Source organism: Panthera uncia (assembly GCF_023721935.1).
Source record: "Panthera uncia isolate 11264 chromosome A1 unlocalized genomic scaffold, Puncia_PCG_1.0 HiC_scaffold_17, whole genome shotgun sequence".
NCBI lineage: Eukaryota > Metazoa > Chordata > Mammalia > Carnivora > Felidae > Panthera > Panthera uncia.
This window is the reverse complement of record NW_026057577.1, coordinates 59700683-59724788: the sequence shown is the minus strand read 5'-3', so window position 1 is coordinate 59724788 and position 24106 is coordinate 59700683. Positions and strand designations below refer to the sequence as shown.

At 39.1% G+C, this 24106-nt stretch overlaps 1 protein-coding gene across 1 annotated transcript in view; it reads right to left on the bottom strand.

Annotated features, from left to right (window-relative positions):
• Window positions 1-24106, bottom strand: part of RASGRF2 (Ras protein specific guanine nucleotide releasing factor 2) — a 223728-nt gene that overhangs the window by 145269 nt on the left and 54353 nt on the right. The window contains exons 2-3 of the mRNA XM_049648890.1: window positions 4095-4220; window positions 3184-3351 (exon numbers count right to left, since the gene is read on the bottom strand). Of these exons, the coding sequence (XP_049504847.1) occupies window positions 3184-3351; window positions 4095-4220 (294 nt within the window). The remainder of the gene's footprint in view (window positions 1-3183; window positions 3352-4094; window positions 4221-24106) is intronic.

The following is a 24106-nucleotide window of genomic DNA, read 5'->3' as shown; positions in this document are numbered from 1 at the left end:
TCTCTGCACACCTAGATCCTCTTCCAGGCCATAGCTACCTTCTACCTGCCGAGACTTCGCTTGGTCCATGTTCCAGAGGATAAAAAGTGGAGACACAGTGCTGTGGATGTTGTCTTTTCAGTCAGTGAGCCCTAAGGACCCGCAATTACCTGGGTCAATGTTTTTGACCATCCTAATGTCAATGACTAAACCAACCACGATAGACAGATACGGCCAAGAAGACAACAACAACAAAAATCAGATTATTAGGAATGTCCAAAATTCCATACCCAACTAGCAAACCACTTATGGAATAAACATAGACTTCACTGCTATTAAAATGCTCTGGCCTCAGCTCATCCAGACAAAAACATGACTGAGTCTTGCTAGCAGCTTCCCATGAACTGGTGCCAATAATATGTGATGGAATGATATTTTAAATGTGCCAGTGTTCTAGAAAGTAATATTGGCCAACTTCAAAAAAAAAAAAAAAAACCGTAAGACAAGTTTTCTGGACCACATCGGAGCTTCAGAATGAGAATGTAATTTCCAAAAAGATTTTTCCTTGGGCCAGATCTAAGGGAGAAAACATGCAATTCAACATCCCAGAAAAGGACCCAAAGATCCTCTGAAGGCAAACTGGAGCAAGTAGATTCATCTCGGAGGTACAATAAGCCAGCAGCAAGAATGTGATATCTGTGGCACACAAGGACAGCATGCCCAAGCCAGTTCTGAAAAGACATCCCAGTAAAACAGCAGAGACCAGGAAAAGGGCTCTGAGCAGTCCCTGTTTCTATGTAGTGTCTGCAGGGAGCTCAAAAAAAATTAGTCTCAGGCTAAAATAGCCATCAGTTAGTCAAAAGCTCAGACTTTTAAAAAGAGGGATTTAAAAAAAACGTAATTATTGAGCATTTTCTATTAAAAAGGCAGTGGCACCAAATTAACGCTCTAAAGGTGAAATATTTAGTCATCCAATCAGTTGTTTAATTAGCACAATGCCAAGCAAAACTGGCTGACAAATTCCTTCTCTGAATCAGCTTCATTTACTTTCTGGCTCTGCACATGTATGAACAGTCAGAATGAATTTCACAAATCCAAGTTCACACCAAAAACTCAACTTAATGAAACTTAAATGAAAACGTTGTTATCCTCCCGATTTATAAAGCAGAAAATGTAAGAAGCATCTCAATGCAAAAAGTCAAATGTAAGAACTCAAGTATAAAGCAGTCTGATTAAAAAGAAATCATCAAAGACCCCAGTCCTGGGCCTCAAATCAAAGGAAAAGCAAATCTAATGGACCAAAAAGGCAGGACATTTAAAAAAAATCAATTATTAACTAAATCTTCAAATCCACAAGAGAATTCTTATCATTCGGTCTCCTAAATCACCAAACTGATTTCTAAAGTCTACGTTTCTGACAAGATCACACGAGCCCTGGTTTCGATCATATGTCAATCAACACCAAATACTGACCCACTTCCACGTATATGACAAAGTTCCCATAGCATAGAAAAATAGTGATTTAAAAATGATTTAAAATGGGGCGCCTGGGTGGCTCAGTCGGTTGAGCGTCCGACTTTGGCTCAGGTCACGACCTCATGGCTTGTGAGTTCGAGCCCCGCATCGGGCTCTGGGCTGATAGCTCAGAGCCTGGAGCCTGTTTCGGATTCTGTGTCTCCCTCTCTCTGCCCCTACCCTGTTCACACTCTGTCTCTGTCTCTCTCAAAATTAAATAAAACATTTAAAAAAATGATTTAAAATAATTTTAAAAATTAGATTTAAAATCTAACCATTTTTGAAGGAATCCATACTCTGTATTTGGTCCAACATGGTATTTGCTCAGCAACCACAGAGGCATTCTAGGCTACTACGAGTATCTGGCTTTTCTGGAGTGGAAAAAAAAAGGGGGGCAAATACACACGTTTTAACTTATTTATATCATTTTAATTCCCAGGTAGGAGAGAACAGAAGCAGTCACAGAGATTGTGTCCAGAAATAACCCAAGCTCTACCTTGCCAACCTGATACTTCTTTCACCTTTGAAGACCCAGCCTTCTTTCTACAGCAAGTCACTGTACTGTAGAGCACAGTCTGGAGCAAAACCCTCAGACAGAAACAATGAGAGAAAAGACAGCCGAACAGTGTGCCAGGATCACGATGTGGGCAAGCTATCCCCAGGGCCCACTTGGTGAGCAGCATTTGGTCGCCAACCCTGGGCATCTCAGAGAAGTATTCTGAAGAGGAGGGAAGAAAAGGGACTGAAATATTTTGCAAATAACATCTTCTACTCTCAACCCTAACTTCATACTAATCTACCTTCATCTGTGAACAGAGAAAGAGAAAAAGAAACATAAGAGGGGAAGAGTAAAGAGAGAAGGAGACGATAATAAAGACAGTTACAATAGAAAACACTGGTAAAAGGTTCTGGAGTCAGACTGATGTGTGGGAAGCTCAGCTCTGCAGCGTAACAACTTCGTTTTACATGTTGGCCAATCTGCTTAATAATCATGCATCTTTGTTTTCTCATCTACAAAGTAGGGCTAATAATACCCTGCTGGGTAGTTGTGAGGAATAAACAAAGTATGTAAAGCACTTAGCATGCCGCCTGCCACAGAGGAGGTAGGTGGTTAATATAAAGAAGCTTAAGAAAGAAGAGGAGTGGGAGGGGATGAGACGGAGAGAACTTTCAGAGAAAAAATCTCAAGGGTTAAAGAAGCATCTAAACCCAGAACAAATACCTCATCTTCTTTACAATCAATCTGAAAATATTTCTTGGTCACCTACCACATAATGAGCAACATGCTTCATTCAGAAATGAAGCATCCTCCTCCTTACTCTCCAGGTGCACACAATCCAGCTCAAGAAACAGAAAGCACACGTGCAAAATATGTAAAAAAACAAAAACAGGGGCGCCTGGGTGGCTCGGTCGGTTAAGCGTCCGACTTCGGCTCAGGTCATGATCTCACGGTCCGTGAGTTCAAGCCCCGCGTCAGGCTCTGTGCTGACAGCTCAGAGCCTGGAGCCTGTTTCAGATTCTGTTTCTCCCTCTCTCTCTGCCCCTCCCCTGTTCATGCTCTGTCTCTCTCTGTCTCAAAAATAAATAAACGTTAAAAAAAATCTTTTTTAATATTAAAAAAAATAATAAAAAACAAACAAACAAAAACAAAAACCCACCTCTATTGTGCTAAATTGTTAGATATTCTACGTGTACTACTGCAAGCACCGCAGCCATGTGGAGAAGGGGCCTATGAGGGCAACTTGTCCGAGGAGTTTCAGGGTCAGGGGTGGTTAGAGGCAGGAATGGGCACTTCCGAGAAGCAGGGGGCATGTCAGAGGAAGGAAAAGAAGATGTGCCCCAGCTGGAATTTTGCGCCTAAAACACCAGGAATATGAGTAGGCAGTTGGGGGGTGATGAAAGACTGGACGAGGGATGAGACAGGCAGGAAAGCAGACAGCATGGGAGCCAGCTAAAGCAAAAGCGGACTGGACTTCAGAAATGAAGATGAAAAATAAAAGAGAAGGATCTGCCTGAGTCTCTTTCAGATTTCTTGTTCTTGTTTGAGGCTGAGTGCATTCTTTCTTCCTGATATTTCTTAGGAGGAAACAAAATCATACTCTTCTATCTCCCTAGATAGAGTCAGCATCACCCTTCTTGATACCCAGGCTGCCCAGGGCAGAGTGTATAAATGTGGGCTTGGTGGAGTCCATATCCGGGCTCTGCCACTTACCAACTGTGTGACCTGAGGCAAGCAAACTAACCGGCTGGGCCTTACTTCCCTTCTCTGTAAAAGAGGGGTAATTATAATACCCACTCTCAGATTGTTGAGCGGATAAGCAATTCAATACGTTTAATAAATTGCCTTACTTGAGAAGCACTCAGAAGAGTGCCTGGCACACAGGAACAAGCCACAAAAGTAACCTGATATTATTATTGTTACATCTATTACCTTCCATCTTTAGCCAGAATATAGCCGTAGAAAGCACAAAGAAGCATTTCGCATGTCACTAAGGAGGAGGTACCAAGGGGAAACCCATCTTGGAATTTCAAGTTCTTCCAAAACTACAGCCAACAGTGAAAACCCCAAGGCAAGACACCCAGTCAATCCAGTGTCACACAGAGGATCTGAGCCCATACCTGGCTTGGTGAATGGCCTCCATCCACTCTTTACCATCCTGTTCCTCCTCACAGCGCAACTCCAGGGGTTTCTGACCTTCATGGCCAAAAAGAACGGTAAAGTAATACTAGAGAGAAAAACAAACAAAGTTTAGTTTTATTTTTCAAGCCTGACCGCATAATACACTATTTTCCTACAAAGGGTGTATGTGTAAAAAATGCATCAGCTTTATGTAAATCATATTTCAAAATGTAGTATCACTCCCAGTCCACTTGGCAATGACTTTGCACCTAGAAGATACAATAGGTTGCATCTTAACGCCCTTCAGTAAGAGTCAACCCGCAACACCTTACTCGATATAGATATTTGATAAGGCTACAAGGTATTTGATAAGGTTACACACATGCAGGATTAAAACTCCTTGCTGACATTTCTAAACCTAATAAAGGATATCTAACCAAAAATTTACTACAAACATCTTACCTATTGGTGTGCTACTGCAAGCAACCTTTCTGAAATCAAAAATAAGAAAAAGATGGCAGTTATCACTACTTACATTTGCTAATTCTCTCTGGTGGGCAATATAGAAAAATGAAGGAAAAAAGGCACAAGAAATGGAAAGCAAGGGAAAAACCGATTTTTCACAGCTGATATAATTGTCTATATTAAAAATTAATTGAAGAAGACATCCAGAGGGCTAACAGACACATGAAAAGATGCTCAACATCACACATCATCAGAGAAATACAAATCAAAACCGTATTGAGATGTCACCTTAAACCTGTCAAAATGGCTAAAATTAACAACACAAGAAAAAACAGGTGTTGGCGTGGAGGTGGAGAAAGGGAAATGTTCTTGCACTGCTGGTGGGAATGCAAACTGGTGCAGCCACTCTGGAGAACAGTATGGAGAAGAAACTAAAAATAGAAGTACTCTATGATATAGCAATTTCACTACTAGGTATTTACCCAAAAGATACAAAAATGCAGATTTGAAGGGGCACATGCACCCAAATGTTTATAGCAGCATTATTAACAACAGTAGCCAAACTATGGAGAGAGCCAAAATGTGCATCAATTGATGAATGGATAAAGATGATACACACACACACACTGGAATATATATACACACACACACACACACACACACACACACACACACACAATGGAATATTACTCAGCCATCAAAAAGAATGAAATCTTGCCATTTGCAATGACATGGATGGAGCAAGAATGTATTATGCTAAGCGAAATAAGTCAGGCAGAGAAAGACAAATACCATATGACTTCACTCATATGTGGAATTTAAGAAAACAAGCAGATGAACACACGGGAAGGAGAGGGGGAGAGAAGAGAGGGAAACAAACCACAAGAGACTCATAATGACAGAGAACAAACTAGGTTGATGGATGGAGGTGGGTGGGAGGTAGGTTAGATGGGTGACGAGTACTAAGAAGGGCACCTATTGTGATGAGCACTGGATGTTAAGCGATGAATCACTGAATTCTACTCCTGAACCCAATATTGCACTGTATGTTAACTAAAATTAAATTTTTTTTAAAAAAATGAAGAAAAAAAGAAACAAAACAGATGAGCATATGGGAAGGCAGAAAGAGAGAGAGGAGGAAACACACCATAAGAGACTCTTAAAGATAGAGAACTGTGGGTTGATAAAAAAAAATTCATTGAAAAACTACTAGAATAAGACCACCAAACAAAATTGTTGGGGATAAAATCAATATACAGCACTTTGGTATAATATCAACAAACACAAAACTTAATTTTGAAAACAAAGCATTTGTAATAACAAATACAAATAGGACTAAATCCAAGAAAATATGTTTATCATCTCTAAGAAGTCAACTAATCTATAGTTTCAATGCATTCCAATAAAAATATCAATAGTTTTTATTTTTGGTGGAATTTGAATCTGAGAACTGAGCCAGGGGAGAAGCTTTCACTTTAAGCCAGTCTAGTTGAGGCTGGACGTATTAATTACCAAACTGAGACTGTCTGGAAAGGAAATGTGACGAGATAGCTTTTTATTATATGAGAATATTCAGAAAATACACTGGACCCACCAGGATGTCATGATGGGGCATAAAAAGAACCAGCCCCACAGAGCTGCTCTAAGGGAGAACCAAAGCCAAACACAGAGTTCTTCTTCTTGTCCCACCTTCCCACCTACTCCCAAAGTTTTGTTCATTCAGTGTGACACTTAGGTACTCATTTTCTTCAAATGAACTAAAAGCCTTCAGGACAATAATCCTAGAAATAAGAATTTCCAGCACAAGGGGAAAAAAAGAGAGAGGCAAACCAAGAAATAATCTCTTCACTATAGTGAACAAACTGATGGTTACCAGAGGGTTGGTGAGTGGGGGTATGGGTGAAATAGGTGATGGGGATTAAGAAGTGCACTTGTGATGAGCACCGGGTAATGTATGCAAGTGTTGAGTCACTATATTGTACACGTGAAACTAATATATACATAGTATATTATCTAACTGAAATTAAAATAAAAACTTAAGAAGAAAAAGAATTTTCAACACAATTACACCAAAAAGAAAAAACTGACTAAGAGTTTATGCTCAGGTTACCTGTGCATAAATCATCAGTGCATTGAGGACTCTGAGACCTGCCTATGTGATAATCCACCGCACTTCCCCATGGACAGTCCTGAGCCCCATAAATGACAAGCTGTCTTTAGTTCTTAAACCTCCTGTCCAGCCAGAGAACTAAATGCAATGAACCAGGGGGAAATAAGCTGATGAAGGGGCCATGGAGAATGAGAAGAATTGAGTTTAGCCCTCTATTCAATAAAGCTCCATTTAAATTTGAGAGGAAAAAAGTCGAAACTCAACAAAATAACAAATCAGTGTCTTAAAGGTCAATCCTGTAAGTGATGGCATTTCAGTAACTGCTGGCTATTGTCCAAGCCCAGCGGCCCAGTCCAGGGAGAGGAAACATGTAATGAACCAGCCCGATCTATTGAAAGGCTGTGACGGGCGGCTCCACAGCAGCTGCTACTAAGAAACCCAATTAAAAGCCACCTTTCAGAGACAGCAAAGTAATTATATTAGCAGAGTACATCCAAAGGTTAGACCATGTCTCAGGCATAACAATGATGGTTTTGAGAAGTACATGTTACCTTTCCAGGAGTTCACTTAACAAATTCAGCCCAACTACAAAAAATTAAACACTGCCAGGGCGCCTGGGTGGCTCAATCGGTTAAGCGTCCGACTTCGGCTCAGGTCATAATTTGCGGTTTATGAGTTTAAGCCCCGCATCGGGCTCTGTGCTGACAGCTCTTGCTGACTTGCTTCAGATTCTCTGTCTCCCCCTCTCTCTGCCCCTCCCATACTCATGCTCTGTCTCTCTCTGTCTCTCAATAATTAATAAACATTTAAATTTTTAAAAAAATTAAATAGTGCCTCTGCATGCATCTATAACTTATTTTTTGGCCTTTCATCAAAGTTTTCTTTGTATAGAATATTCTGGCCTCATTCTGATATGAACTTAGTATACCATGCATCTATGTGTCAGACCTGGGGCTTTAAAGATCCCTTGAGGATCAAAAGTAGCAACAGGGGCACCTGGGTGGCTCAGTCGGTTGAGCGGCCGACTTCGGCTCAGGTCATGATCTCACGGTCCGTGGGTTCGAGCCCTGCGTCGGGCTCTGTGCTGACAGCTCAAAGCCTGGAGCCTGTTTCGGATTCTGTGTCTCCCTCTCTCTGACCCTCCCCGGTTCATGCTCTCTCTCTGTCTCAAAAATAAATAAATGTTAAAAAAAAAAAAATTAAAAAAAAAAAAAAGGTAGCAACAGACTCCCTTGACAGTACTCTTGACCTCAGACCTGTCCCACTGTAAGAACCTGGAGAAATTCCAAAGTACTGGGTCATTATGAAGTGCAAGGAAGAATTAAAACAGTGATGACCTTGTTTATGTCTTTAAATTTAACATCCACAGTGACAACGACTTTCTCTTCTTCTCCCAGACATTCCCACCCGTTTCCCCAATCTATTTCTCCAGGCAGATTCTCTCCCAGGCACCAGCCCCATATATATTTCTCCTATTACATAGCATTTCAGTCAGATCTAAAACTGAGTTCATTACCTTCCCTCTCTCCCTCTCATACTCTTGTCTTTTCTCTGTCAAGTGAATCTTTATTCAATGGTTACCCTAACTGGGAATCCCAAAGTCATCTTCGACTTCCCCCTCTTATCAGCCCCACATGTGGTTTCACCAAAGCTCTTTCATAGGACTCCCTTCTGGCTTTTATTATCCCTCACCTAGACTACTGTAGCAGCTTTACCATCAGGCGACAAATATGACGGCTTTGAAATACTTACCAATTGATACTCATTGTCTTACAGCTGACCCCTCTTGTTATCTTACAGCTCTCCCTCCTTGTTATCTTACAGCTGACCCCTCTCCCTCCTTGCTATCCTTGTTATCCTGGCCACTATGACAGCCAAAAGGTTAATGGCCCCTGCTGAAGGAGGACAGGATGACCTCAAGAAGTCCCGGTGAGTTTGGAACACAAGGAGAAGTGTGGAGAAAGAAATGGTCAAGGTAAATAGAGAAATCATGAGACAGAGACACATATGGTACAGCTTCACCTCACTCAGGGCTAAAAACCCAGAGGAGGGTGAGGAGTTAAAAGGGTTGATGACAAAACCAAAATCCAAGGAGCTTCTATATCGCTGTTCCTTTAGGGATCTAGAGAATGTCATCTCATGGAACGTTCTCATGTCCTGCCCCCGACTCTCACGACAACATAGGGTGGTCACTGCAAATCAGCAAAACTGGTGTCACAGCAGTTAGGTGAAAAGAAAAAAAAGGCCTAAGTTTTGAAGTTGGCTCTCCAGAGCCTGACTAGCTTTTAAGTGGTGTGGACATTTGCAATTATACAGTATACTATGGAGGCCCAAGAAGGGAAGGGCACTGTCAAAACTTACCATGGGATGGGGTAGGGGTTATGCAGGCCTAGAAGAGCCAAAGTGGACCATGTAAGCCATATGGACAACCAGGCCCTGGCTGACCCAGGAGAAAATAGACTGCAAGTTACAGCAGCCACACACTTCAGCAACAGTCGCCAAAAGATGCCCAAGGCAGAGCCAGAACAACACCAGACCATAGTCAGAACCAGCAAGGACTCCCCCAACCTTTGATACATACACACACACTCACACATTCACACACACACACACACACACACACACACACACACACACCCTAAAGGACACGTGAGACTCCATTTACTGAGATACCATCTTAGGGAGGTACAGAGGGAAAAATGAATTTCCAAAAGAGACTTCCCACATTACTGGGGCAGACTGAGTTTCCTACTCTTAACTAAATCTAGGTTCTTTTTTTCTCCACTTACTAAGTGGAGAAGGGGTCTTAAGGAGAAAATCAGGTAAAATTTAGAAAAGTATTTTCTTTTCACACCTAGTAATGAACATAAATCTGTGACACCAACTCCAGTCCTATCCAACTCCCTCACCCCAAATTTGGTGGCCAGAGTTCTCTTTCTAAAAGATAAATCAAGCTTCTATGTCTACTTACAAAGCCTCACTGGTATTCTCAAACACTAAAAGCAAATCTTATGCAGGCTAAAAATGTCCTACACTAATTAGTTCCATTCTCCATTTTTAAACTTGTTTCTGTTTCCTTCAGTGTGTGCCATACTCCAGTCACACCAAGGTATTGCTCCTCCAAGAAGACAAGCTCCTTCCTCAGCCTCATGCTACAGATAGTACCAGGAGTGCGAATCCTGACTCCCCAAGCGGTAACTCAAGAACTTGGGCAAGCCACATAACTTTTCTGAGCCTGAGTTTCATCCCAGGCAAAATGAGGACAATGATGTAGACCTTACAGGAACAAATTAGCGGACATGCAGTGCCAGGCACACAGTAGGCCCTTAACAAATGTTAATTTCCTTCTCTATCAGTGTATTTTTGTCTTGTCACATCCCCAGTCTCTTCACCTACAAGTTCTTACTGAACTTTCACAACTCACATCACTGAAATGTCATTCCTCTAAGAATCCTTCCCCAGCACCTTTGACAAAAGGATCACTCTGTCTTCTGGGTTTCGGTAATCCTGTGGACCCTCTTCTTACATCACCTTAAGAGTTGTCCACACGTGGTCTCTTCACTGACAGCCTGGTCCTTTTGTACCATTGATCCTAGCTCTGTGCTAGACACACACAAAGCCCTCAATACTGTTTGATGAATAAATAATTATCAGTAAAGAAACAGGAGGTATAATTAAATTAATAAACTTGCTTCAGACAGCCACATGTGGTGATAAACCTCATGACTGTATAATCAGATCCAGGTGAAGCCATCTAGAGAAAGGATTTTAAAAGGGATTGGCTTAAACTACCAATATACCTTTTTATCCTAAATATGGAAAGTCAAAACATTATCATGACCTCACCAACACCTACAAGAGCAGTAAGAACAGATACTTTAGGTTTGCAGATTTACCAAAGATTCTTATTTCTTACCTATAATGATCATAAACTGCCAGAAAGACAACATAATGAACAGGCCTATTACATTTAAATGTTCAGGGTCTTTCCGGTATCTACTGTACCTTTGTATGAATTTTAATTTTTCAGTTTTCTGGGTTTTATTATAATGGGTTTGCTGCTGTTTATGCTATGTGTTTTTGCAGAGAGAACAAACGTAACCCAATATGAAAACACAAGCTCACTTAAAACTCTGGTCCTTAAGCTCCTGCAAGTTAGAGACAAATTTATAGCTGACAGCGGCAATTGCTAAAGAACAGTCCTACAAGACCACTTCCACTTTCCACATTTCTATATTGTTTGAATCATTTACAAAAAACACCTATAGCTATACAGCCAACAAACATATGTTCATTCCACTTTTAAATTGTTTGAGTCACAACAGATACATACAACTATATAGTCAACAATAAGTGCACTCATGTATTTTAAAAACTGTTCATATCTTTGTAATACTACCCATATATCTAGAGAAAATAAATAACATTGGTCAAATTAGTGATGTTCAAGGGCAGATTAAAAAGCAATAGGGAAAAAAAAGCAATAGGGTTTTCTTAAAAGTATACAGCAGAAAAATAATTTCTTTTTAAACATGCTGCTCCATGCATATTACCATTTGGATGGTACTGCAGGGTTCTAAATTACTACATATGCTCTTGAAAATTTTCACTTTTAGATTAAGAGAGCCAAAGTCAACCCTGTGTCTTCAATCACTGAGCTAAAAAATCCTCCTCGTACCCCCTTCGCACTGTCCCTGTCCAGAAGGAGGGACGGAAGACACCCTACGGGAGTCCACTGTGGTATTCTTCTCCTCTGGGCCTCCCAGATGCCTGATACTGCAAGTCAAACATAGGGTGGATAAAGAAATGGGTGCCCTCCAAACTGTCCCTGGCTGGGTGACTCAGGCCCAGGGGACCAGGGATCCGGACGGTGCAGCAGCCTGGGTGCCAGTGCCTCTGGGATCACAGCATGGCTCTAACACAGGGTGGAGCTCTCCATCCTCGCCAAGCCTTGAGGTTTGGCCTACGAGTCCCTGGGAATGTGAACAACACCATTCAGTGGCCCTTTGCAGCCCAGAGTGGATTTCTCCCATTTACCCTCATGGGTTGCTGTGGCCGTCCATCCCAGTCAAAAAGGAGACTCCAAGTGTTTGAGGAAGTGGAGATGGATAAAGCTGGGTGTAGGGCTCTAGGTCCATTTCCAAAGTGATAATATAGCATGTGGTCATGTTGTTCTTCCTGTGATTCATTACCTCCTGCTCTCTCTCTTTCCTTCTATAACTGCTTGTAGAGTGGAAGTGGAATACATTTTAAACACCTGATGAAATTACTGATGAAATTGAGCTTTATGTGCTCTATACTACTATACCATACCATACCATACCATACCATACCATACCATACCATACTACTTTGTGCTCTAGACTTCTACACTATACTATACTATATACATATAGTATATATATACTATATACTACACTATACTACTTTTGACTCTTGAGTTCAACTTCACTCAGCCTGACAACTGTGCTATCTTTAACATTCACAGGAACCTCAGTTAATGTTTTTCCAGTATGTGACTGGCCCTTCATAAGAGAAAAGTATCTCATCCCTGAGCCCTCGAGGCACAGGCAGATCACTATCAACTTGATGTGCTGCCACTGCCCTAGTGAGAGAAGACAGACTGAAAATAACAGTAAGGTGGAGGCGGGGGGGCGGCGCCTGAGTGGCTCAGTCGGTTAAGCATCCGACTTCGGCTCAGGTCATGATCTCACGGTTCATGAGTTCGAGCCCCGCGTCGGGCTCTGGGCTGACAGCTCAGAGCCTGGAGCCTGCTTCAGATTCTGTGTCTCCCTCTGTCTGTCCCTCTGCTGCTTGCACTCTATTTCTCACATTGTCTCAAAAATAAATAAACATTAAAAAAAATTTTTTTAATAAAAAAAATAAAAATGGGGAAACACTTTATGTTTCTTGATACCACTCCCCTCTTCAAATTCTCACTCTTTTGTACTTCCTGTCATCAAAATTGTGACTTGCAAGGTACCTCTCCGCCCACTGCGTCTGGTCACCATGGGTGCCAGCTGGTGTGGCACTAACTGAAGAAGAATGTTTTTACCTACTGGGATCATTTCTTTACCACAGCTCTGTCTCATAGGAACGTTTAGCTCCAAAGAAGAGTCTGTGTAAGTTAAAGGAGACTGATTTCTCAACTACTTTATAGACTCCATCTTTTCATATCATAGTTATATGTTGAAGCTCTTCATTGTTAAAACATATGTCAAATCATCCAACTACCTCCTCCAGGTCTTCTTAGACACAAAGATCTAAAAGGCTGAAGGCTTTTCTTCTCCCTATTGCTTTACTTCCTTTTTAACTCGGAGATACAGAGACCTTGCCATGGGCATACTGGCTTCAATACCAGCCAACTTCACAGATTCACACCAGCATCTGAGCGCTCAGTGTAGCTCAGCAGAAAGAGCCCCAGGCTAGAAGGCGGGACATCAAGTTTTTCCTTCTGCCTCTGGAGACAAAGTGTGAACTGTATGTACCAAGTTCTTCTGGCACTCAGTTTGTTCTTAGGTGAAAGGAAGACAAGGCCACTTCTCCTGCTAACCCCAAGGTAAAGATCAAATGCAATAATACATAAAAGTGCCTTGAAAGGCATGAGTACATCTTGTCATTGCTGTGGGGGGTGGGATTGCCAGATTTTACCTTCATCTCAGGTCTGTGTAGGACACTGGACTTGGTCCAGATCCACAAATCTAGGTAATTCAAATGTTCGTTCCTTTTTTCCCAAAGTTTTTCTTGGAGAAAAGTGCATAGGAAAAAGAAGAAAAGGATGTTTTAGAATGATTAACCAGCACACTGGGTACCTGGTAATTAAGAAGAGGTCAGACTGTGTTTGTTGTTGGTTGTTTTGTTCTCGTAAATTTTATGTGGTTGTTTGATGTTCATGATGAAAACATTCCTAATTCTCCCAAAGACTTAGGAGTTATAATTTGAAGCTTCGATGACATGCAAGAACTTAATGATTTGTCCCAACACAAGCCAATACACTGATTGTGAATTTGAAACTATGAATAAGACACAGTAAAATCCACACTGTGTTATAATATCAGTTTTTAAAAACTGACTCAGTATACATTTCTCTATTAATCAGATTTTAGATTTTAATTGAATAAGAATTTAACTTAGAAACCAGCTTAAACAGCAAGAGTTTAACTGCTTCCTACTGTGATTTTCTACAACAGGAAAGACACATTGTGTCTGGCTTCCAAATTTCATGAAGAGCAGAGTTAAATTAAACTGTACCCATTTACGAGTGACAAAGACAAGATGCCAGAAAACCTGTCATTTTAAGAATGGCTTAAAGAACTTGATATATTTGGTTGCTTTTCAAATCTTTGAGAGGCCACCATTAAAAATTGGAACAGAGAAACTTTTCATCAGCCAAGGGATCTGAGCTCCCATAAATCACCAAGCACACTGAAATTCATGAAAGAGAAGCATGATGCATGGCAGTTGAAGTCATCATCCCCAACTGGCAAGGGAACGGCAACAATTCCTCTCTATGTTTCATGAAAGTCTCATACAATTTCCTGTCTTTCTTCTGTATTACCACTTCAGACAGGGATGGATGTTGCTGAAGACAACATCTGATCTATGTGATTACCTTCACCCTACCTCCAACATTCCCATTTACTTACTATCTTTAGGGAGAGACATCTAACTGGCCAGCCTGGAGCCACTGACTGAGCACACTTGAGAATTCAGTCACCAAGGTCATAGTCTCCTCTTATAGCAAGGTGACTAAACTCTATCACCATGCCAATATTCATTCCATCCCAGTCTCTCAGGAACTCATCTGGAACCCCTAACTTCACAAGTTCTAAATAATGAAACCTCCAAAGTCCCTTCACTTCCTACCACTTTCATCACTTTCTCATTTCAACCACTGATTTTATTTCTTTTTCTTTGCCAACTACATTCCCATCTGTGCAGAAAGCATATACAATAAAAATGTATGCTGTTAATACCCAGGGTAGTTAGTGCCACTTGGCAGAAAGGAAAATATTTTGACACAGAGACAAGTAAGTGTTACAAGCTGCTGCAAGCCAGTTATTGAGGTACACAGTCAAAGAGGGACCACGGTTATGCCAAAACATGAGCAGGGGAAAGGTGGATAAGGAGACAGACTTGAGATCTACCCTGTGTGCATCCAGAAGGCACAAAGAGGAATAATAGGTTAAAGTCACAGACTTAGAAACCTTTCCAAAACTGGAAAGAGATGCTGCAATGAGTTGGCCATCTCTCAGTGGGGTTTAGAAAGGGATTCTTGCCCTTGAGAAATGGAACCAGAGAGCCTCTAAGATCCCACATTACCAAAATCCTTTAGTAGCTATAACATAATCTACAGTTTTACCATGAAGGTGTGAAATAGAGGATGCATATAAACAATGGTTAGACCGCTGCTCTGACTTTGCTATTCAACATTTCCATTTTTATTGCATGAAAATTTACCAAAATGGGAATGAAAGAAAATATTTATCTAAGTAAAGAAATAACCAGAGCCTTTTAAGAGGGAAAGTCTTTTATATTGTGCCTGGTTTATATTGATAATCATCAGTTACACATATCAAATTAACAAGGAGCCACTGTTGTACTGAAGGTTTTAAATCAGAAGCATTGGGTTCATAACACTGCAAAAGTGACAAAAAATTATGTGAGCTGTTACTTCATTTTTTATATTTTAAATGCTATTTAGTAATTATTAGCACTTAAATTCATTGAGCAAACCTTAAAACTGAAAGCCCTAATAATAATAATCAAATAATAATGATAAAATTATAGTATATATCCAAACTTGCATATGCTTCTGAAGCAAAACTACATAATATAAGAGGATTAGTTAATGTACTAAATATGTAAAGACGTTTCTAAACCAATAAGAAAAAGTCAAATACCCTAATAGAGATGTTTGCAAAGGAATAGAATATTCACATACCTACAAACAAAAATAAAAGAGTAATATAAGGATATGAAAATATGAAAAAGAAATGCATATTAGTACATTAAGACCTTCTTTTTAAATTATAATTTTTTTAAATTATAAAACCCAGAATTGGGAAGTGTAATGTGCTGAATAAAATAAATACGGTTATAATCTTTGTGGAGATAATTGGCAATCTGTACCACAGACTTTAAAGTATTCTCAATTCTATATAGGAATCTATACGATTGAAATAATTAGAAAAACATGCAAAGACTTATGTCCAAGAATGTTCACAGCATCATTAATAATAATAAAATGTCCAACAGGAGAGGTCAAATTAAATAAATTATGAAATATTTGAGCCGAACACTGAACAATTAAATTAATAATCATGTGCTCACAGCTAGTATCATCCTTAATGGGAAAAAAACTGAGAGTTTCCCCCTTAGGTGAGGAAGAAGACAAGGATGTCCACTCTCACCACTTTTATTCAACATGGTACTGGAAGTCCTCTCCACGGCAATCGGACAACAAAAAGAAATAAAAGACATCCAAAGGGATAAGAAAGAAGTAAAACTTTCACTATTTGCAAATGACAAGATACTATATATATAAAGCCCAAAAGATTCCACCAAAAAGTTGCTGGAACTAAGAAATGAATTCAGGATACAAAACTAAGGTACAGAAATCTGTTGCATTTCTATACACCAATAATGAAGCAGCAGAAAGAGAAATTAAAAGAAACAATCCCATTTACAATTGTACCAGAAATAATAAGATACCTAGGAATAAACCTAACCAAAGAGGTGAAAGACCAGTAGTCTGAAAACTATAAAACACTGATGAAAGAAATTAGAGATAACACAAATAAACGGAAAGACATTCAATGTTTATGGATTAGAAGAATAAATATTGTTAAAATGTCACTACTATCCAAAGCATTCTACATATTTAATGCAATCCCTATCAAAATACCATAAGCTTTTTTTCACAGAACTAGAACAAACAATCCTAAAATTTGTATGGAAACACAAAAGACCCAGAATAGCCAAAGAATCTTGAAAAAGAACAAAGCTGGAGGCATCACAATTCTCGACTTCAAGTTATATTACAAAGTTGTAGTAATCAAAACAGTATGGTACAGGCCCAAAAATAAACAGATCAACAGAACATAACAGAAAATCCAGAAATAAACCAATGATTATACGGTCAATTAATCTTTGACAAAGCAGGAAAGAACGGTCAATGGGAAAAAGTCTCTTGAACAAATGGTGTTTGGAAGACTGGACAACTGCAATATGCAAAAGAATGAAACTGGACCACTTTCTTACACCATATATAAAAGTAAACTCAAAATGGATTAAAGACATGAATGTGAGACCTGAAACTATAAAAATCCTAGAGGAGAGCACAGGCAGTAACTTCTCTGACATTGGCTGCAACAACTTTTTTCTACATAGGTCCCCTAAGGCAGGGGAAACAAAAGCAAAAATAAACTATTAAAGACTACATCAACTTAAAAAGCTTCTGCACAGCAAAGGAAACAACAAAACTAAAAAGGCTGCCTATGGAATGAGAGAAGATATTTGCAAGTGACATATCTGATAAAGGGTTAGTATCCAAAATCTATAAAGAACTTATCAAACTCAACACCCAAAAAACAAATAATCCAGTGAAGAAATGGGCAGATGACATGAATACACACTTTTCCAAAGACATCCAGATGACTAACAGACACATGAAAAGATGCTCAACATCACTCATCATCAGGGAAATACAAATCAAAACCACAATGAAATACCACCTCACACCTGTGAGAATGGCTAAAATCAATAACACAAAAAACAACAAGTGTTAGTGAGGATGTGGAGAAAGGGGAATCCTCTTGCATGGTTGGTAGAAATGCAAACTGGTGCAGCCACTCTGGAAAACAGTATGGAGGTTCCTGAAAAAGTTAAAAACAGAACTACCCTATGATCCAGCAACTGCACTACTAGGTATTTACCTAAAGGATACAAAAATACAGATTCAAAGGGATACATGCTCCCCAATGTTTGTAGCAGCATTATCAACAATAGGCAAACAATTGAGAGAGCCAAACGTCCATCAATTGATGAATGGATAAAGAAAATGTGGTGTAATATATATATATATACATATATATATATATATATATACACACATATATATATATGTGTATATATATATATAATAAATATTATTATATGTATATATATTATATATATACATATATATAATATATATACTTTCTTACTGAGTCATCAAAAGGAATGAAAACTTGCCATTGGCAATGACATGGATGGAGCTAGAGTATATTACGCTAAGTGAAATAAGTCAGGCAGAGAAAGACAAATACCATATGATTTCACTTGTGTGGAATTTAAGAAACAAAATAGATGAACATATGGGAAGGGGGGAAAAGACGGAAACAAACCATAAGAGACTCTTTACAATAGAGAACAAACTGAGGGTTGATGGAGGGAAGTGGGTGGGAGGTGGGCTAAATGGGTGATGAGTATTAAGGAAGACATTTTTTGTGTTGAGCACTGGGTATTATATGTAAGTGATGAATCACTAAATTCTACTCCTGAAAATAACATTACACTGTATGTTAACTAACTAGAATCTAAATAAAATTTTGAGAAAAATAAAAGCCTCTGCAGAGTGAATGAAACAGTCAACAAAACTAAAAGGCAACCTATGTGATGGGAGAAGATATTTGCAAATGACATATCTGATAAAGGGTTAGTAACCAAAGTATATAAAGAACTAACAAAACTCATGAATGAAAGGGCTTTTTGCTAGAATCTCCACATCTAGAAAGTAGTTTTAGGTTATAACCGTAAGACTGTATGTGTGTTTTGTAAACTACCTGTGTTTATAGTGGATAAGGTTCATTCTTTTGTAACACAGAAGCTTTGTGGATGTCCTGAGGTGACAATATATGATGAGATGTGTAGCTAGTGAATTAACCAATTTATAAGTTTCTTTTCATTATAAATGGTAGGAAGAAAGCATCTTGGATACGAAATCCAAGAGAAACGTATGTCTGAACTTAAGCATTATATTGGCAGCAGAGGGGGCAGAAGGGAGAGAGTGTACGGATGTGTTCATATTTAAATTTTAATGATAACTATTAACATATGCATCTCTTTTGGCAGTACTATAGGAATACATTAAGTGATTCAAGGGAAACATACCTCCTTGGTAACATTTGAAGAGTACAGACTGCATAATGAATTCTTTTAGAAGTATTATACATTGTGTACCCTGTTACATTATGTATCATTTTTAATTGAAAATTAAGGGAATGCAGTATTTTAATTGTAATTCTGCCAGTATCTTTATCTAGGGGCCTGTTGCCATATTTGTCTTTTATGAAACTGTTGTTGCCAAGAAGGCAGGATTACATTTATTCCCTTTCAGATCGAGTTGGTATAGTGTATTCAGAGGTTATCAAAATATTCATAGCTTTGGGTATGATATGATACCATATCATGATATGATAAATATTCATGGTGTGTAAAAAAGCATAATACATAACTGTATGATCTTAATTACATTAAAATGCTTAGTTGTGCAGATACAGACTGGGACCTAGAAGTCAAACTGTAAACTGCTTGTGATTATGGGTGACTTTGTTCTTTGCTTCTTTGGTTTTTTAGCTTTCTTCTATGCACATGTTAACTTTTAAAAGATAATTTTTTTGAACTTAAAAAAAGGAACTTATGAAACTCAACACCCAAAAACCAAATAATCCAATTAAAAAATGGACAGAAGACATGAATAGACATTGTTCAAAAGAAAACATACAGATGGCCAACAGACACAAGAAAAGATGCTCAACATCACTCATTGTCAGGGAAATACAAATCAAAACTATGATGAGATATCACCTCACACCCATCAGAATGGCTAAAATCAGTAATACAAAACACAACAGGTGTTGGAAAGGATGTGGAGAAAAAGGAACCCACTTGCATTATTGGTAGAAATGCAAACTGGTATGACCACTGTGGAAAACAGTATGGAGGTTCCTCAAAAAGTTAAAAACACAACTACCCTACAATCCAGTAATCACACTGCTGGGCATTTACCTAAAAAATACAAGAACACTAATTTGAAGAGACACATGCACCCTTATGTTTATAGCAGCATTATTTATAATAGTCAAAATATGGAAGCAGCCCAAGTCTCCATCAACTGATGAGTGGGTACAGAAGTAGTGTATATATACAATGGAATATTATTCAGCCATCAAAAACAATGAAATCTTGCCATTTGCAATGACACAGATGGAGCTACAAATTATAATGCTAAGCAAAGTAAGTCAGTCAGAGAAAGAAAAATGCCATTATGATTTCACTCATGTGGAATTTAAAAAACAAAACAAATGAGTAAGGGGGAAAAGAGGGGCAGGGAGAGAGAGAGGGAGAGAGAGACAGAGAGAGAGAGAAACCAACAAACAGACTCTCTCTTTTTAATTTTTTTAACATTTATTTATTTTTGAGAGAAAGAGAGCGTGAGGGGGAGAGGGACAGAGAGGGAGACACAGAATCGGAAGCAGGCTCCAGGCTCTGAGCTGTCAGCACAGAGCCCGACGCGGGGCCTGAACTCACAGACAGCAAGATCATGACCTGAGCTGGAGTCAGATGCTCAACCGACTGAGCCACCCAGGCGCCCCCAAACAGACTCTTAACTATAGAGAACAAAGATGTTTACCAGAGGGGAAGTGAGTGGGGAGGTGGGTAAAACAGGTGATGGGAATTAAGGGTTGCATTTGTCGTGTTGAGCCCTGGGTGATGCATGGCACTGTTCAATCACTGTATTGTACACTTGAAACTAATATAACACTGTATGTTAACTAACTGGAACTAAAATGACATAATTTAAAACTTTAATCAATCAATCAATTACTTAATCATTGCTAAGAATGATTTTCAAGAATATTCCTAGGAATATTTCTTATTTTACATAGTAAGTGCCAAAGCAGGCAGTAAAATAACACACTAGCACATTTCAGTTACTGCCCGCCACAGGCACGACACAGTTTGGAGACTTAGTATGAAATAATTTTGCAAAAAAAAAATTAATATCTATATCTAGAAAAGCACTGGCATAAAAAAACAAGAGACATAAAAGATAAAGTTTGCATTAAAATTTAATACTGTTGTAGGATAAAAGACACATGAAAGCAAAGGTGAAAATAAACTATGAGAAGTTGTGATGCAAACAGCTGACAATTATAATTCATATATATAATCAATAAGAGAATAACCCATAGGAGGGGCGCCTGGGTGGCTCAGTCAATTGAGCATCCGACTTCAGCTCAGGTCATGATCTCGCACTCAGTGAGTTCGAGCCCCACATGGGGCTCTGCGCTGACAGCTCAGAGTCTGGAGTCTGCATCAGATTCTGTGTCTCCCTCTCTCTCTGCTCCTCCCCCACTCGCACTCTCTGTCTCTCAAAAATGAATACATGTTAAAAAAAAAATAGAGAAAATAACCCATAGGAAAAAAGCAAAACTATAAATAGGCAAATTACAAAATAGAAAACAAAACTTTCCAATGGAATGAAAATATTCTCAACTTCACTAGACCTTTGGTAAATGCCAATTAAAACACTGAAATGACATTTTTATCCATCAGAGTACTATGAAAACAGCTTTGCAATATAAATATTATTGAACATAGGGAGATGTGGAAATATCAATACAACACTGGTGGGAGAACATTGATAAAAACTGACTTAGAAGAGTTGTTTGACAGTATCTATTAAAATTGTAAATGATTTTCTGGTTTTGGTATTGGCAGGGTAGCTTTTATCAAACTAACCCTCCAGCAGAGAACAATTTTAAATTTGAAATAACATAGACCACATAAGCATATTTGAGATAAAGCATATCTACATCTATCTATCTGTCTATAGATATATATCGATATATATATAACATAAGATATATCATATATATGCATATATATTTATAACACAAAAATATATTTGGTAACTATCTGATAACAAAATTTAAGAGGGGATTTTATTCTTGAAAGAAGAGAACTACATCACATGAGATTCACATGTATACAACTTTTGCATGAGAACCACAGTCCAAGTGGTACAAAACAACTACAAATCCAGCGATATTTTTACTGACTTCAGGAGTCAAAGGACAAAAATGACATTTGCCAGAGAAACAGAAATTATGGAAGAAAAGACTAGAAAAAGGTGGAAACAACAGAGGAGATGTCCCAAAATCTACATTAAAAGCTTTTCTCGTATCTTTGACCCCTGAACTGCGCATGCACAGGAAAGACTCCAAGGAGGCTACTGGAAAGCCATAGCTAGAAGACTGAAAAAACTGATCAATGATTTTAGCTGCTGCCCACCACAGGAAGACAGAGTTTCAAGACTGAGTCAGCCAAGTAAACTTCCTGGTAGAATAAAAATGAACACTCTCCAAAGAAAAACAACACAATCTAGTCTTTAAAATGTATCATCCAGGGGTGCCTGGGTCGCTCAGTCCATTGAGCATCCACCTCTTGATCTAGGCTCAGGTCATAATTCAGGGTTGTGGGATCAAGCCTGGCTTTGGGCTCCATGCTGAGCATGGAGCCTGCTTAAGATTCTGTCTCCGTCTCTCTCTCTCTCTCTCTCTCTCTCTCTCTCTCTCTCTCTCTGTCTCCCCCATTCTCTCTCCCTCTCTGCCTCTCTCTATATATATTAAAAAGACTTTAAAAATGTATCGTCCAATATGTCCAGTATACACTAAAATGTTACTAGGTATACAAAACAAGCAAAACCCAAGAAAATGTGAGCCATAATAATGAGAAAATATGACGCAGATGTTGGAATTAGCAAACAGGACCTCAAAGCAGCTATTAAAAATGAGTACAAAGGTAAAGATATTAAAAATGGGTACACAGATGGAGAATCTCAGCAGGGAAATGGAAATTATAAAAAAGGACCAAATATAAATTTTGTAACTAAAAACCATTATATCTGAAGTAAAATAAAAAAAAAATTAACTCATATAACTGAAGATTAGAGACGGCTGTTTCAAACGGAAGAGTAAATGCAATAAATCTCCCACAGAGAAGCCCACTGATCTCCTTAAGGAATGGCAACATATGAAGACTCAGTTGTGCATCTCTGTGGTTGTCAGTTTGGACATTTAGCAGCAACAGTATCTAGATCAGTCTTGGTAAAAAGAAATCTATGCCGTTGGGACAACGTGTAGCCTGCATCTTTGCCACAATGTCATTTTGTTCACATACTCATCGTATCAGCACTGGGGTGGCCAATAACAACTATTAGCTAACATAAAGTAGCCAGGTCAGTTTGTTGATTTGGTTGTTTCATGTCAAATAAAGTGCCTGCTAACTAAGAAATGAATACTCTTCAGAGGAAAATAATAGAATCCAGAGGCTTTGAAACTCTCTGGTGGATGCTGCAGAGATCATCACGTTTTGGGCCCATTTCTATGTGTCCATCCACATGCTACTACTGAGGCTTTGTTGTCCTCAAACTTCTAATCCTTTTCTTTCCAGGCCTTTGATGTCAGCCAAGCCATTCATCACTTTTCATAAGTCTGTATAAACGTGAGCCTCAGACCACTTCTCTTCCTACACAAAGCAGATGACTAGGTGCATAACCTGACGGTGTGTCCACTGGGAGAATTTCCCCATTTTGAGCTGCTGACCCATCTATAACCAAGCTTGGGCTTTTTTCCTCTCCTTCAGCTAGCTGTACAGGATCCCCCATTCAGCCACAGGTGACAGCTAAGAAAGGGGGTGCTGGTATAATAGTGGTGGGTGACAGGGAGGTAAACTGTATACCTCAGGCTGAAATGGTTGGACCCTTATACCACCTTCTCACTTAGTGAATGAATGTGACTGCTTCAGGAAAGGCATAAACTTCAAGGCAGCTCTCTACAGCTGTGGTAGACTCTGAAGGAGATGACAGCTACAGGCTATCTGCTGACTACACTATCTACAGCTGGGCAGCAACTCCTTCTTTGAAGGAGGACCAGGTTGATGTATCTCCATGTCTAGCAAAATCCCAAATATCCATCAGCAGGTGCACAGATAAACAATGTGTGGTATATTAATACAATGAAAAACTCCTCAGCAAGAAAAAATAACTGCTGATAGTTTTATCAACGTGGATGAATCTCCTCAAAAATTCTTAATGTTAGAAATAACAGAAAGCAGGGGTGCCTGGTTGGCTCAGTTGGTTAAGCGTCCCACTTTGGCTCAAGTTATGATCTCACGGTTTGTGAGTTCAAGCCCCACATTGGGCTCTGTGCTTAACAGTGTGGAGCCTGAAGCCTGCTTCAGATTCTGTGTCTCCCCCCTCTCTGCTCCTTCCCTGCTTGTCTTCCTCTCTCTCTCTTTCTCAAAAATAAATAAACATTAAAAAAATCTTTTAAAAGAAATAACAGAAAACAGAATAACTTTATAGTAAA